The following is a 17,086-nucleotide window of genomic DNA, read 5'->3' as shown; positions in this document are numbered from 1 at the left end:
AACGCACCTACAAGGTTTTTCCAGAGCACGTTTTTTTCCTCGTAGCGCCTGAACGCAGCACCGCACAACGTGCGGATGCTTGGTGGTCACCTGACCCAAACTCAGAGTCACGTGACCGATGTTCCATCCTCGCCATTTTGCAATGTGGGAGAGCGAGAGAGGGAGAGAGAGGGGCCACTTTTTATGGCCGAGGAATAAAACTAAGTAGCTACATGTGGTGAGGACAAAGAGCGCCGAGTTTTTCCGTGTCAGTGAGTATGTCTTTATTTCATTACAGCCACGCTCTTCTCTGTCAGTCATTAACCGAAAAGATCATTAAAATGCCCTGGTACATTTTACAAGTCTCTGTGTGTATGTATGTATGTGTGTGTATGTGTATGTGTATGTGTGTGTGTGTGTGTGTGTGTGTGTGTGTGTGTGTCTGAATAGCACACACCAAGCCGGGATGCTAGCTGCCGAGCTAACAGTCCCCGTCCTGCTCCCATAAGACTCAAATGTCAGTTTTCTTTTTCCGGCCCCTGAAGGTGTCTTTGGTGAGCCAAGCAGCCCAGCAGCGGTAGCTAACACATGCCGGTAAACGTGGCTGGCCGTATCCGCCGGTGTGTCGGTGTGAGCTGGGCTGAGTCAGGGCGGAGGGCGGAGGGCGGAGGGCGGAGGGCTGTGGAGGGAGGACATATTTTTAGAGCCTGACATAACAGGTGCTCGTCCGGAACAGGCTGAACCGTCCACAGAGAGGCGACAAGAAATGAAGCCGCACACTCTTTTTCTAAGAGCTTTTCATTGCTAGGATGAGGAATATCGATAAGAAGCATAAAAAAAAAGAAAACACACCGCTGATTGTTTGTTTAATATCCACACGAGTTGTGGGCTGTGACAGTCCGACTCTTTTGATGCGGCCACGCAAAAGCGGAAGTCGGGGAGAAAGGGGAAGACGGTGCTGTGGTCAGAAAGTGAGGAAGAGGGAAGTGTTAGATGCTGCAAGATTACATGAATTTAACCGCACGAGCTGTGACTAATTTCCCCTCCAGCCCAATTTGTAAACAGATGCACATGCTGCTGTGTGAGACGAGTGAGAGAGGTTTTCTGCCTCGTCTTTCTCAGAAACCGACTTTCCCCTCACTTGTAGTCTAACACAGCTACAGGCAGTCTCACAGACGCTGGAAAATCGTTGTTCTTTCTCCAGGAACGCGCATAAAAATTAGCAGAATTTCATGCTGATGGGCAACTTTGGTCGATCATGACAGTTTGTGCACAGAATTCATCAGTAAACACTGTTATTAAAGCTTGTGCACTCAGGAGCGCTGTTGTGAAATGGCTATTTTGACATCTGACATTGATAGTCCGGAATATTTTATTCAAATTATTAGACAGTGATTTGCAAGTCTTTTAACGGCAGTGAGAACATTTTCACTCTGGTTTAAAAGTCACTCATTGAATCCATCCTCACCTGTAATATCCCAACCTGGTTCAGTTCTCATCGCTTAATAGCCAAGACTGATGAAGTGCCAAAATGACACTGAGTTTTGAACTTGCCAAAAATTGAAAAAGATGCTGTGATGTCTGAGAAAACTGTGACGATCATCTGCGCTTTCTTCTATTTCTATAAGAGCAAATTATTTTACGCCGTTAGTGCTTTAGTGATGTGTATACGCCAGAGTAACTGTAGACAAACAAGCGCAAGTGATAACTGGTTTAGACAATCCTATTCTGAAGCGATGATCAGGTTTGAGTTTGTTTTATTCCTAAGAATAAAAGTTACTATTAATCCTTAGCTGTTATCTTACTAATGGCTCCAGTTATAGATGATTTATTTGTCAGATAACTCTCTCTTTTCTGTAAGATTATGCTACCCGTGAATTCAAATTGGTGTGTATGATATTAAATGCTCCATGATATTAAAATGCTTTGTCACGCACATCCTGACATTGAATAAGCAAAGTTCATATCTCCTGTATGCAGGGAGGCATTTGTTTAAATTTTGTGTACAATATACCACCAAATTATATAATCTTTTTTTTTTTTTTTTATCTGCTGCCCACCAGGTCATGGAGGAGAACAGCAATGTAGCTGTGCACATCCCACACTCCACAACTGCTTCCTCTTCCTCCTCCTGTGAATCAGTACTGCAGTCACATTCTCAAACCCAAACCCAGCAGGACATCAAGACAGATGACTCCCAGAGTTTTCAGCAGAAACAAGCCCCTGATTCTCTCATACAGGTAATTGAGAAGCTCACCAAAATTGTGGAGAAGCGGCCCCAGCGCCGCTGCAACATGGCAGGACAGAAAAGAGCATTCCAGCAGGCTGCCTCAGTACGAAGAGGAGGTGTGGAAGGTGCGAGGGGCAGCGGTGGAGGTTCTCCCAATAAGACAGTGAAGAGGGACTTTAAAGAGGAGGAGATTATCGAGGAAGTACGCACAGGTTATAGGGCTGTTTCTCCGGTGTCAGGTGATAGTAACAACAACATTGCTTCCACAGTAACTGAGGAAAGTGGCGATCCTAACAGCAGCAACGTTAAGCGGACAGTGACTTGCTATCAGTGCAGCTTGTGCCCTTATCTTTCCCAAACCCTGCCCTTGCTGAAAGAACATCTAAAGCAACACAACGAGCAGCTCAGTGACCTCATCCTCATGTGCTCCGAGTGCCGTTTTACCTCAAGAGATCAGAGGCAGCTGGAAGCACATGTCAGGCTGCACTTTGATAACGGAGGAAACCTGAAGAGAAATTCCATCACATTGGACCCCTACGGAAAAGTAAAGAAGGAGGATGGAGATTGGAGCAGGAGCAGTGGAAGTATAGGAACCGAGGTCATCAACAACTCAACGGATAGTTCCAAGGTGTTACAACAGAAGAAATGGTACAGCCATGAGGAGTATGGATTGTACCGGTGCCTGATCTGCAGCTATGTGTGCAGCCAGCAAAGAATGCTAAAGACCCACGCCTGGAAGCATGCTGGCCTGGTCGACTGCTCTTACCCCATCTTTGAGGATGAAGATGGGGCTTCCATGATGAGAGATGCCCAGGCTACAGCAAACACCGCCACAACCAGTGAGGAAGTAGTTGTTCTTTCCCCAGTTCTCCAAGATAAAAGCCTTCAAAAGCTCCCCACTGCCTTTAAGCTCCAACTCTGTGTGCCAATGGCTGCTGACAATAACCAGGAAGTGTTAAGTGATCAGGTTTCTAGTGTCATTGAAAGCCCGAAAGCCACAGGAGAGGAGGAGGAAAGTGTGTACCCAATAAAAGACCTGGCTTCCCAGGAGCCTGTGGTGGAGGTGCATGTGACAACAGATGCAGAGACTGAGGTCGAGATAGAAAGTCACAATGATAGTACCTCTGTCACGGACAGCTTACTGTCGTCGGCCCAGAAAATCATCAACAGCAGCCCCAATAGTGCCGGCCACATCAATGTGATTGTAGAACGCCTTCCTTCAGCTGAGGATTCAGTCATGGCGACTAACCCCTTACTTCTTAGCCCAGACGTGGACAGAGACAAGAGGATACTGGCTGCAGAGGTAGAGCGGGATCATGTGGGAGCTGTGAGAGATGAGGTTGCCTATGACTGCAGGACAAGTGCTCCTGACAGCCAGCCCACAGGAGCTGATAGTAAGCCTTCTGTTGCAAAAAGCAACCCTCCAAGTGATGAAAACATTCCCCCTGCTGGTCGCAAGAGGACGCATTCTGAGTCTCTCCGCCTGCACTCACTGGCGGCTGAGGCCCTGGTAACCATGCCCATGAGGACCCCTGAACTCACCACCTCCAGCACTAAGCTGAGCCTCAAGAGCGTAACAGCCCAGGCGCTGTGTCCGAACCCGAAACTGGTAGAAGTGAACACAGCAGGACCGAAAGCTTCAGACATTGGAACAACAGCATCCCTGTTAGACTTGGAGCTTCATAGAGAGAGCAGAGAAGAAGATCTGGGTCCCCTAGACCTCAGGGAGGGTGACGAGGAGGGCCCTGCCATTAAAGCTGGCATCAGCCTGTCACTACTCACTGTCATTGAGAGACTTAGGGAGCGTTCGGACCAGAACATCTCTGACGAGGACATCTTGAAAGAGCTTCAGGACAACGCCCAGTTCCATAACGGAGCTGTGGCCAGTGTGGTCACAGGGAACAGAGCCGGCAGCTATGTGTGCACTATCCCTGGAATGGAGGGTTTGGTTGCCTCTCCCGATGGTCGTTTGGTGGACTACATCCCCGGCAGTGACAGACCGTACCAATGCCGCCTGTGTCCCTACAGCAGTGGTAATAAGGGCTACATTAAGCAGCACCTACGGGTTCACAGGCAGAAGCAGCCGTACCAGTGTCCCATCTGTGAGCACATCGCCTTGGACAGTAAGGACCTGGAGAGCCATATGATCCACCATTGTAAGAGCAGGATGTATCAGTGCAAGCAGTGCCCAGATGCTTTCCACTATAAGGTGAGTCTGTGTCGGAATGCATTGCTGTCCCTTTGTTTTGAATATTTTCCTGTGATTAGGCTGAATAAGTTACATATTATAATGCTAAGAAATTTAAACCATGAAGGAAGATCAGCCTTAAGTAAATTCATTAATTTCCTGTCATGGTGGAATGGGCTGAGGTGAAGGTCGGGCTCAGTCATAGCTCAGACCTCATTTGTCGAATCACAATAGACTGTTTGAAATAGTTCAGTTCACAGCTTCACAGCACACACTTCCCCCACTTGTGATCATGTAGACCTGCATACAGGGCTGTCCACTAGACCTTGTCTGAACAGGGGACACAACCAGTAAGTACAAATTTCTCTGTGAATTGGACCGGTGGACATGCACCTCTTAGTTTCCCTTGGCTCACTTGTACCACAGTATTCAGACAGAGAATATGTGTATACAGTGCCAGTCCAAAGTTGTGTCCAAAATTATGACTGGTACTGTATACCATCCTCCACTGTAAATTATTCATGCTGGTTTTGTGTGTGTGTTCTGTTGTATTATGATTATTTTGTACAAATCAGTTATTTGAATTGTTAATGTGATGAATGAAAACTGTTTAATTTCACATTAAACATTAGCATAACATTAAATGTTAAATCCAGTGAGTTAGTAAACAATTAATGTTTTTGTTTTTTAAAATTTAATTTAATCAAATCTCAAAATGAATTTCTCGAAAATTAAGTAATTTATTCCCTCACAACGTGCACTGAAATTTCAGTCCAGACCTCAGGTATTTTGGTAAGTCAGGCTGTGACCTTCAGCACATTCGTTTTGAAATAAAACAGTGGGTACCACATTACCACTATGTGCCTCATAGATGCCTGTATTTTCCCGGTGAAGGTCTCCCAGGTTTTCACTTCTGCCTTCTTTACCTTGTTCTTCTTCTGAACTCTCTCTCAGGCCCTAAAAGTAGTTAGTTTTCTTTAGATGTCTTTGGATGGGGCTTCATATTTTGTGATCCTGAAAGTCTTTGCATCAGTTTTTCTTCCTCAGGAAACTTCAGATGTTTGAAAAGACGAGTTGTGTCCTTGCGGGGAATAAATTAGCCCTGTAAATTATTGTTGTGAAGTGATGGACCTTGTCTGTAAGAGATTAAAGTTGGAGGAGCCTGCTGCGGCACAGCAGGAAAGTTTGGCTCGGATTGATGATGGAGACAGACGAGTGAAATATTGATTCCAGTGGTGTCGTGGGACTCAGACGCTGATCTGCAACAGAGCCCAAGTACATCAAATTGTGCAGCGGATTTGTGCATCAGGATGAGAGAGTTTGTAATTCTGAACAGATTCACACGGTTGTGACATCTGTTCCAGAGGTTGCTTTAGTGAGTTAGGGAGGCCTATTAAACCTGCAGACTGCATATTTCTTCTATATTATTTTCTGTGATTATTTCTTCTTTAGGTAGAAATCCTATTGTGTGTGTCCCTTTGTGTTTGATTTACCCAGAGTCAGTTAAGAAGTCACGAAAGAGAGCATCATAGCCTCCCCAGTGGCACAGAAGGCCTAACACCTGGCACAGAGACAGTGGCCACAGTGGAGGAAGGTGAACGGGCAACAGATGAAGGTAAGTCCAGGAGCTTTAAGTCACAGTTCTCTTCGTTCTGTGTTCTGTTTTGTCAATATATTTAATTTTGTCCTTTGTTATAGAATGTGGTGTTCAGAAGATGTACAAGTGTGATGTGTGCGACTACACCAGCTCTACGTATGTTGGCGTGAGGAACCACCAGCGGATCCATAACTCTGATAAACCTTATCGGTGAGTTGGGGTTTTTTGTTTGTTTGTTTGTTGTTTTGTGCTCAACTACTATCAGCTACATGGGAATACCCATAAAGATAACATGTACTTTATTGTCCTCTGAGGGAAAAGTGTCGTAGGCTGCTTTAAAAAAAATAAATACATTTATTGAATTTATCAAATGCACTAATGCTAAATGCCTTTCAACATCTGTGGGGCTGACTTCAGTTTTTTGCTTTCCACTGAAGAAAGCAAGTCCTAGAGGACACTCAACTAAAACTGCCACTATCTATTTCTTTTTCTTTTGTAATATATCGACTATTTGGCAAATTAGCCGGTTCATTTTCATCCAAATCTAATTGACACACACAGACAGTCAGTCCGCAGAGAAGATTTACTCAAACACATGTATAATGCCTGAGGCAGCAGCACACAACAACTTTGGTCCTTGTAGCTGACAAACGAAATCTGCTCCTTTTGCTCATTCTCTTTTTTCCTCACTATACAAAACCTTTAGGATGGTGGAACATTAATAAACAATGCTTCTTTACTGCTGCAGTTTGATATCATCAATAATTTCGCACACAAATTCATCTCCTATCATGGCTAGAGAATATACTGATAGCTACATTTTTCTTATTCACAAGTAGAAAAAACAGAATTTGTAGATAACAAGGTTGTTAGCATCACTGTTTTGTGGCGTTAATAGTCATCAAGTCAAAGATGAGATTTTCTCCCCCCCCCCCCCCCCCCCATTTCCTGATTATCTTTTATTTTTTTATTGTATCTCTAATGCTTTGATCTTAAAGATGTTTCTGTCGGAAAGGTCCATTAGATGGCAGTAGATGCCTAGTAATGCTAAAAGCATCACTGTGGCCACACTTTTCCCGCACCCTGTCTTGTTCACACACACTCTATCGACACTTGCTCTTTGTGCTATTGTGTGGCTGCTACGAGGTGTGAACACACAAGTGTTTGTCTCTGTCTTTTTTCTTTCTTTCTTGTGTGTTTTTTATTTATTTATTTATTTTGAGCAGTACACTGTCACCAGAGCTCTAAAGACAAATGCTCAGTGACCCCCACACACCTTACACGACTTCTTTCTGGTCTGGAAAAGGTCAGCTGGCATTTACTGCTGTTGAGGCCAGAATGATCAAGCATTCTCTTAATGATACTCTCAATGCCTTGGCAGCAAAAGTGGAGCAAGGAAATAATAGAAGATCCAGTTATAAATATTCAGAGAAAATGGATTTAGATGAATAAAGCAAGTGCCATGGCTAAGAGACTGAAGCTGAATCTGTATCTGATGAGTGTTGGCCTCTCCTCCTTATTTCACACTCAAAGGACTTTATGAAGAACACATGTATACCTGCTTATTTTGGCAATTATTCAGTCACCCGTTCATACAGATACAGCTCATGAGCTTCAGTTAATGTTGACGACAAAAATGTTTGATCTGAGTGACTTGGATGGGCTGCTTTCACTATTTCTGAAACTGTTTACCTCTTGGGGTTTTCACACAATACACTGAGTTTTCTCAGAAATGGGGTTAAAACCAAAAACCCCGCAGGTGCAGCAGCTCTATGGTGAAAACACCTTGGTGATGAGAGAGGTCAGAGGAGACGGACACGACTGCTTGGTCTGAACAGAAAGGTTAACAGGTGAACAGAAAAGACTGAGTTCCACTGCTTTGAGAAAAGAACAAGAATGTGAGGACAAAGACTTTATCTAGAGATGTGACGACTGGACAAACTGGACCAGAGATTGGACTGCTCAGTCTGTCTTTCATTACAATGAGCTCTCTGAACTCTCCAGACCTAATTCCAGTCAACCACCTTTTATTGGGAGACTGGTAGCTGAAAGGTCAGCAGAAATGTTGGGATGATGCCATGTCAACATGGAACTTAGTTGATACTAGAGTTTCCAACATGCTGTGAAATTGATGACATTTAGATCTGAGACTGTTTGAGAGCGAAGGGAACTACAGAATCCTTGCGTATTCTTCATTAAGTGTAGGCCTATATATTTAAAACATGAAACTGTAAAAGAAGACTTCAGGCTTGAATGGAGGCCTGTCACACCTACTGTGATCTACAAGTGTTGGGAACATAAAAGCTCTTCTGTCCATGGCCTTTCGTCTTCTTTCCTGTTGTCTCTGTACTCCAGCACATTGAAATGGAATTGTAACAAAGACTTTGACGTTAGAGTGCTGATTTCCAGCTCTTTGTGCTGTCCAGAATGATAATTACCAGGCTGGACTTCTGTACTGTTCAACCTCAAATTAAAGCTGAAAGGCAGCACTTTACCCAACAAAATCATTGTTTCCTTTCTGGTCTGCTGTGCTGGAGTGTGGAACAACCACTCACTGTCCAAGTGCTTACAGATGGGACTGTGGTGCACTGCTCAAACAGGTACGCACTGTTCCTCTGCACTGTCTTCAGGCGTGATTACATCACTGCAGACACTGCTGGTGAGTGCATATCATCATCTGTGAGAAGCATGCGGAAGCACACGGTTAAGACAGCCGTGCAGTTGTTTGTTAGTTACAGCATACAAATATACAGACTGGACTGATGCTTTGATGATTTAGAGGTCAGAGGTGCCAATCATGATGATGGTACAGGTGTTGAACTCCCATTGGTATGCATTATTTTCCACCGAAACATTTCCATTTAAAGTGCTCACTCTACAAGACTGAGCTATGCTGCTGTGCTGCAGCGCTGCCAGAAAACATGCTGCTCCTGATGTGTCACATTAATCATAAAGCTTTTCTCATACATCCAAGTTACCAATTTTTTTTGTTAAAGTGGAAGAAATGAATTCAGCGTGAAAAGGCAGAGCATCGTATTTGCATTAAGAAGACGTCGGATGCACTTTGACTGGCTCCTGGTAAAAACTTTGGTCTAATGTTTTTAATGCCTTCCCGCTAGCAACACTAACATTCATTAAGACCCAAAGAAAGAACAAAATAGATTGATGTGGTCCACAGTCGAAGGTCAAGATTTGCACAAGGACTCAATGATTTAAATAATTAGTGAGTTGAGAAATTCATGAGTTTGGTTCTTCAAGATCAAGAGGCCACCTACACACACACACACACACATATATATAATTTTTCTTTATTTTATTTTTGCCTTAACTCACAAATTCAGAAACTACTTAAAAAAAACAATTACTCAATAACAGAAATAGGATACAATGAATGCCATTTTATATCCGAAAAGCCACCATCACTGTCACATCTTAATATTTTGTTAGAATTTTCTGGCCATTATTCAGTGACTCGGTGACTGCTGGACCCAAGACCAGTGTTCTTTAATACAACAGTTAACAGATGTCTAGGGGGCAAAACATAGTCTTGATTTTTTTTAATGAAGAAGTCCAGCAGTAATTGGCATTTATAAATCATGATTACTTTGATCAAACTGATCCTAGATGTGGCCCGAGTCTGAGAGCAACAGGCCACAATGAAAGGAATTGGCTACCTCGCTGAGAAGTTGGAAGAAGGCCTTCTATCGCCTGCAGCTCTTTGTCCAACAACTCACCGGAGGAGCCTTGCTTCTCCCTGCCGTATGTCAACTTGGGTGGCTGTCAAAGTTCTCCACCTTTTTCCTCTACTCAATGAGCTGAACAACTGGCTTCAAGTCAGTTTCTCTTCCTTCTTCAATACTAGTTGTCTTCTTAATTTGAACATCATCATCTACTTTGAACACTTGAGTTGATATACATCAATCAGACATAGCATGGCCACCTGCCTATTATTGTGTTGGCCTCCTTTTGCTGACAAAACAGCCCGGACCCATCGAGGCATGGACTCCACTAGACCCCTGAAGGTGTGCTGTGGTATCTGCTGCCAGGATGATAGCAGCAGTCTTGCAAGTTACGAGGTAGGGCCTCCGTGAATCGGACTTGTATGTCCAGCACGTTCCACGGATGCTGGATGGGATTGAGATCTGGGGAATTGGGAGGCCAAGTCAACACCGCAAACTTGTTGTTGCGCTCCTCAAACCATCCCAGAACCATTTTCGCTTTTGTGTCACGGTGCATCATCCTGCTGAAAGAGGCCACAGCCACAGACCTCCCTTGGACCACTTTTGGTAGATACTGGCTGCTGCAGACTGGGAACCCCTACAAGATCTGCAGTATCGGAGATGCTTTGACCCAGTTGTCTAGCCATCACAATTTGGCCCTTGTCAAACTCAAATCCTTATGTTTGCCCATTTTTCCTGCTTCTAACACATCAGTTTTGAGGGAAAACATGTCCACTTGCTGCCTAACCTTTCCTTCAGGCAAGGCCACTTTATTTTTTTGCTACTACTCCACATACGCTAAAGGTATGTGCTATAAAACATGAGCAAATTCTTCTCTCCTTGTATTGTGAATTATCCAAAGGACAGATAATGTTCCCAAAACACCCAAGTGAATAAGACTGATCAGCATGCATTAAAATCAGATTTATAAAAAGCTAACAATGCTAGGAGGAATTTCTTTTGTATTTCAAAAGAAATCGATATGTATATTTAGTTTGAGTGGATTTAATATAAACAATTACATGTTTCTGTGTTGTTTTAGACCCAGTATCCTTCACACTTCACACGCCTCCATTTACAGGACTTGTATTTTGCCTCTAAGCAACTAAAAAGCCAGTTTTATTTTACAACCACAGCAAAGTGCAACAAAGTAGAAAACGTTACAATTTATTCAATTTCTTACAGCAGCAGTTTACGCTCTGTTTTACTGCAAAACCCTGAAACCCTGATTCAGGTTACGAGCTGCAAAAGGAATCTTGTTGAAATGGCTGCTGCTCCATCTATGCATTTTCTCATCTCTCATTTGACCTCCCCCCCCCCCCCCCCCCCCCCCTTCTGTCTACCAGGTGTTGTAGCTGTGATTTCGCCACCACCAACATGAACAGTTTGAAGAGCCACATGAGAAGGCACCCACAGGAGCACCAAGCTGTGCAGCTGCTGGAGCAGTACAGGTGAGACACATCGAAAACACTTTCATCACTAGGAACGTGATAGCCGGCCCACTGGACCTACAAGGTGAGAATGAGGAGCTGCTGATGTCCATCTTCGAGCAAAATAACCTGGTTTAATCTGTCGTGAAACGGGTTAAGTCTTATAAAATATCGGAGTCATCTTTGCTGGGCATCCACCTCTACGCAGAGCAGCCACTGAACTGAATCATTTCAGAGTTTGTTGGCTTTGTATTGATGTTTGCATCGGCAGATGTTTCTTGAGGATAAGAAGAAACTGAAAATGTTAAATGTTTTTTTTTTTTTTTTTGTGGTTTGTTTGTTTGATCTGCCTGTTTAGGGTTTGTTTGTTTTGGGTTTTTTCTTTTTTCTTTTTTTTTGTATGGCTTCATGGATTGGACTCCAGGTTTGCTCACTGCTGATGCCAATTAGCTTTTGCTTGTTCCTTTAGCCTCGGGGTTCACATGCTTTGTCCAGCCTACATTGAGAAGAACTGATGTTGTAATGTTAATATGGACAAGACAGCAATGATTTCAGCGTTTACAGTCAAAATTGTTAGATGAAGACCTGATTATATTCTAAAATGCATTAATAAAAACAAATATATTTCAGATTTTTTTTCATACGGTTTATTCACTTTCTTTTGCCACTGAGTGTGTCTCATGGTCTCAACAGGCTGGACACTTGAGAAATTGGCCTCTGATTGCAGGGTTAGTGGTTGGTAGGTGGAGAGAGTAAACGATGAATAGTCAGTCCTTCATAAAGTGTTAAATACGCTCAGCCATGAGAAGGCTGCTGATTGCTGATTGCCACTTCACTGAATATTGGCACTGTGTGTCAGTCTTCAGTACCTGTAACACCAAAATACTTTCTATACAGCCCAAATGCGACCAATTATGTCATTCTTTGACCTTTTAAAAGGCCTCTCAACGTAGTTAGTTCTGCAGTATCATGAAGTTGGGAGGCTTGTTCTCTAATACAGCAGGAGGTGCCATGAGTGAAACAGAATTATACAGAACAATACACCCTGGACACCCTGAGACTGAGAAAAAGGATGTCCGCTCGTTAATCCAGGTTCAGACCAGTTGACATGTGGAGAGAATCATTTTGTGGTGACTGATGACCATTCAGGCTGCACTTTACCTCAAAAAGTGGATTAATTTATCTTCCTTTGTCTTTCAAAGAAACAACTAATTAGTTTGAACTACAGTTCCCTATATGTCACAAATAATGCTGATGGGTTTTTTTTTTTTTACTAATTCCTATGGACCTGTTACTGCAACTGTACTTAATGCTGCCATTTATTTATTTTTGATAGCACATGTCTCTAAGATCTTACTGTCTCCACATACAGCTACTAAAATGGTTAAAACATACTATAGTATAGCTATAGCTGTGTTATACCACCCACTCTGAGCAGGCCAGATCTCGATTGGTTCTTGGCTGCAGCACATTATTTCATTTCTCAGATTCAGTTTCATCCTTAAAATCGAAAAACTCTAGAGGAAGGCGCCAGTTTTGTGTCATGCTGCTGGGATGGTTGCACTTGTGTGACAATGTGATTTTGCCGTGTGTGAATATCACACAAAAGAATATAACCACAATACTAGACCTCGAGAACATGCTTCGACTTGTGGATGCTGATTCTGCTCTAATGCAACAAAACAGGCACCAAAATGAAAAACAAAACCTTCTGGAGCAGCCACACTTGCAGTCCATCCAGGGTGTTCAACATCGGGCAGGAAGAAGAAGAACAAACTTACTGTTTAAAATATATAATATCAGTTCAGCTGCCCTCAATAAGCAGCACAGACCAGCTAGTTGTTCTGACTGGCTGAGGACTCGATCCCTCTTCCACCCTTTTCACAGCAACATGGGATGTTGAGTAATGAAACTGTTTCTTCAGGACCTTGTCCAGGCAGCTGTCATGGTGAATGTGAGATATTTCTTTAACGTAAATCACATTTGCTGCCATTGCATTTGGGTAGCTGATAAAGAAATGAGCCATAATTCCTTTAATTTTGACAAATGACTTCACCAGTGAGCTGTAAATCCTATTTCTGCCCTGCACTCTTTGTCTCTGTCTCTCAGGCTTAGTATCCCCTGCAGAGTTTTGAGTCAGGATGATTCCTCTTGATAGAAAGTAGAAGAAGGATTAGCAGAACCTCTGTGTGCATATTAAATCAACATGGACTTGATCCGCTTTTGCTCTGTTGCTCATCATAACTCCTTTATTATTTCTCCGCTTCACTTCCAGGTGCTCTCTCTGCGGTTATGTGTGCAGTCATCCTCCGTCGCTCAAATCTCACATGTGGAAGCATGCTGGAGACCAGAACTACAACTACGAGCAAGTCAACAGAGCCATCAACGAGGCCATCTCCCAGAGCAGCCGGTAAACACACCATCCGGGTTTCCCTTCTGCATGTGCACATATCCACCAGTACATTCAACGAGATTTTAAGACCTTTACTGACAAAGAAACGTGGAGGTTTAAAAGAGAGATTCATTTTCTCTGTGCATCGTTTGCCTGATTCCTGGCCGCCTATAGAGTCCTAGGGTACCTTAGAGCTAATGGATGTGAGTGGCAACAACCTTGTTCACACTGGAAATGATGAAAGTGAAAAATACTACATGGGCAAATTTTCCTCCAGTAAAATTTACAACTCTTCTTGTTTCTCACTCCATCTTTTGTTTTATGCCTCTGATGGTTCTTCGTTTCCCTCAGAGCTCCTCAGAAGTTGTCCGCTGTGCTGGAATCGGTGGCAGAGCGCCCTACAGCGACTCCGCCCTCAAAGGAGAGAGTAAAGGCCTCTGCAGATCCGACGCCAACACCCACACTGACAGCAACAACTGCAGTCAACCTTGCCGTGGACAGCTCAGCGGGCCTTCCAGCGCACCCCACAAACCCATCACCATGGCCCGGAGAACCCGCGAGCCCCCAGGGTAAGGACCGAGCAGTGCCCCAGCCCCACACCTGCCAGGCCACCCACCCGGGCCGCACCACCGAGTACTGCGTGCTCCTGTTCTGCTGCTGCATCTGCGGCTTTGAGTCCACCAGCAAAGAGCGGCTGATGGAGCACATGAAGGAGCACGAGGGAGACATCATCAGCATCATCCTCAACAAAGAGCAGCAACAGCACCAGAGTACGACCAAGCCTCCAAACAGCAGAGTGAGACCCACCCCCTCCCAACCTCAAACCCACCCCTCCCTCTCCTTATCTTAACACTGACCCTGTGCTCTTACAGCCATCTGCTGCCCACAGAAGTATGTCATTATGGTTCTTTACCTCAAGGTGGATAACAACGTGCAGCCAGTTCACATCAGCTGCACAGTAACAGTTCACTGTCCCTAAGACGGTGATGTCAGAGCGTCACAACTGCGATAACTACTGTCCGATTCAGACGCCTCCAACAGGTGTTAAGAAAAATGATGAAATGAGTTTGAGTGGCATATCTTTTGAAAGGAATGTAAAAAAAAAAAAAAAAAACAACAACACAAAACTTTGCTATAAGCTGTTTAATATTTGTATCAAATAATTTAACTTTTGAGACACAAAGTGTGTCTGTACAGGGAAGTGATGTTGTCTTCAAGGGGCAAGCCCGAGCTCGAATCCAAGTTAGGTTTTTTTTTTTTGTTTGTTTTTTTCTTCCACAAGTTCATACCTCACAAAACCATGCGATCCCTCAGCAGAATATGGAAACAAACAAAAAAAAAATTGACACTTTTTTCATCTATTCATTATAAGGCAGCTCTTTTATTGCTACTGTAAAAGTCAACATATTTGATTGGACTCCGCTGAGGCTCTAGCCTTGTTAAGGTGGTACATTTGAAAACTCACCAAGGCCTGAAGGCGTGCATCACAGCTTGAATATGATTTAATATTTATCAGATTTTATGCATGTTAGTTTCCGTTATGCCACTTTAGAGAGGTAAACTTTTATTGCTATTTGCTTTTTTTTTCTGTGTGTGTGTGTGTTTGCTTTGTTTGTGTGAGTGATTGTAATTCTTCTTGGATTGTTTATGAGGTAGCGTCCATCGAGGAGAAAGCAACAGCACTCAGAAGAAGCAGGGAAGTTGATTTAGAGCAGAGCAGAAACTGGTCTCTGATGACCGGTCTGCTAGATATCGGGGTCCTCGGTTCACGTTGACAAAAGGAAACCATTGATTCAAAGGGAAGTCAGGGCAGGTAGGGTTGCCGTTTTAACGGTTCGGTGCCTGGACGTTTGAGAGCAGGAATATTTTGTATTGAATGACACACAACGGTTTTCAATAGTGATTGTGGTGCCAGGCACACGTTCATAGTTGTTATTGGAGGTATATATATATTTTTTTTATAGCCAATGAAATCTATGTTGTATATATTAACATTTTTATAATAATTACTCCTCCTTTTCTGTCAGTGTTCCTAAAGTACAGTCTTTGTAGTGTCAAACACAACTTGAAATGACTGCTATCCCAGCTGAAGTACATGCCTGAAATAAGAAGATGTGGACATTTAAATAAAAGTTTGGAAGGTGACATGTTCTCAAGGTTTCTTGGCCCAGTCCAGGAGTGAATTCTAAGTAGGGAAGTGTGGGGTTGATCCACTTTAATTTGAATCTGTCCATAGATTCCCTCTCAATCTGCAACTGAAGCTTTAGTTGTTAACAGAAATTAAGCGCTCCACACTCATTTTAAGTTTAATCTCTTTCAAGATATGGATTGTTAAATTCCTAATGTGCACTTGTGACAACTGTCCCTATATTGGGGTTTGTAGTCACTGAGTGGTAGCCCACAGTGACGTCACCTATTGGCTTGTGATTTGCTGTTTTGAAGCCTCCACTTTGTCATTTGGTCATGTCCCTTTTTTTTTTTTTTGAACCAGAAGAAACCATATTTATTTAAAGGGGAAGGTGGAGCTGAGTAGGAATAAGAGGTGGATCAGACCTGCTCAGTAGACCATCCCGATTGGATGGCAGTCTGTTAATCGCACATTCCCCCCAACACATCCCTGCTCTATGGCCTATTTTCCTCTAAATGGGACTGTTATTTAAAAAATACAAACAAAAAAACATCATGCTGTATTGAAGACTTGAAGGCCGTGAACTCATTTGGAAACATTTACTGAGCTATATCAAGTGACAAGTAAGGCCATTTCCCCATAGGCTTCAACACAACTTCCTTTTTAAGGCCAGAGTGTGGTTGCCCCCTAATGGTCATTAGACCAAATGCAGGTTTGAGGCTCTTTGGTATCAGCTTCATTTGTCACACACTGTGAGGTTAGTTTTCCTTTTTGTTATTTTAATGAGGAAAATTGAAGAACTGGGGGATTAATAAAAATACATTTTAAAGTTAAATTTTCCTCTAAGAATCCTAACACACCTCTGGCAAACAGAGCAAAAATGGTGCATTTTTACCTATAAACAAGAGCACAAACCGCAGCAACCATCATGGAATTCATGTTTACTCTCAACCATTTGTCTTGCTGTCAAACAGAATTTGCTATAATTTCACAAAAGCCAAAATACGGGTCTCACTTCAATGTGGTGTTCATTGAAGGACACTAAATAGCCCCCCCCCCTCCAAAAAAAGTGTCCTGATGGTGACAACCACAGAACGTTTTACCGGACAAACTAATCAAAGTCACATGAAAATCAATGTGAACCCTAACCCTATTTATTTATTTTTGCCTTTAAACTCAACTCTGGTATCTCAACCAATCTGATGTCATATGTCAATCAGTCATTTGTATGCCATCCCTCCCTCACAAGCATGCAGATGGAGGAAATTAACATAAAATAGAATATCCATTATTCATGCCCCCCCCCCCCCCCCCCCCCCCAAAAAAAAAAAAAAAAAAAAGGAAATCTCCATCTCTGAGCGGCCGGGGTGGAATTCTCATTATCATTGCAGATAATTATTATCTGGCTTTTAATTTACAATTC

General features: G+C 43.1%; 1 protein-coding gene across 1 annotated transcript; it reads left to right on the top strand.

Annotated features, from left to right (window-relative positions):
• Positions 1–134: 134 nt before the first annotated feature.
• On the top strand, positions 135–16,984 carry znf507 (zinc finger protein 507). Its single transcript, XM_029498801.1, has 7 exons — positions 135–251; positions 2,043–4,418; positions 5,895–6,012; positions 6,096–6,204; positions 11,060–11,164; positions 13,419–13,553; positions 13,887–16,984. Exons 2-7 carry the CDS (start codon positions 2,046–2,048, stop codon positions 14,383–14,385), a joined length of 3,339 nt encoding a protein of 1,112 aa, XP_029354661.1. The 5' UTR covers positions 135–251; positions 2,043–2,045; the 3' UTR covers positions 14,386–16,984.
• The last annotated feature ends 102 nt before the right edge of the window (positions 16,985–17,086 follow it).

This window comes from Echeneis naucrates, chromosome 3, assembly GCF_900963305.1.
Source record: "Echeneis naucrates chromosome 3, fEcheNa1.1, whole genome shotgun sequence".
NCBI lineage: Eukaryota > Metazoa > Chordata > Actinopteri > Carangiformes > Echeneidae > Echeneis > Echeneis naucrates.
Note: the sequence above shows the minus strand (reverse complement) of the source record. Positions and strands in the feature narration are given on the sequence as shown.

What these genes read in the sequence shown, in the direction of transcription:
- znf507 (XM_029498801.1), top strand. Translation starts at nt 2,046, where the DNA reads ATGGAGGAGAACAGCAATGTAGCTGTGCACATCCCACACTCCACAACT. An exon ending in CAGATGCTTTCCACTATAAG is followed by an intron (nt 4,419 to 5,894) that starts GTGAGTCTGTGT and finishes TGATTTACCCAG; the next exon opens with AGTCAGTTAAGAAGTCACGA. An exon ending in AACTCTGATAAACCTTATCG is followed by an intron (nt 6,205 to 11,059) that starts GTGAGTTGGGGT and finishes TCTGTCTACCAG; the next exon opens with GTGTTGTAGCTGTGATTTCG.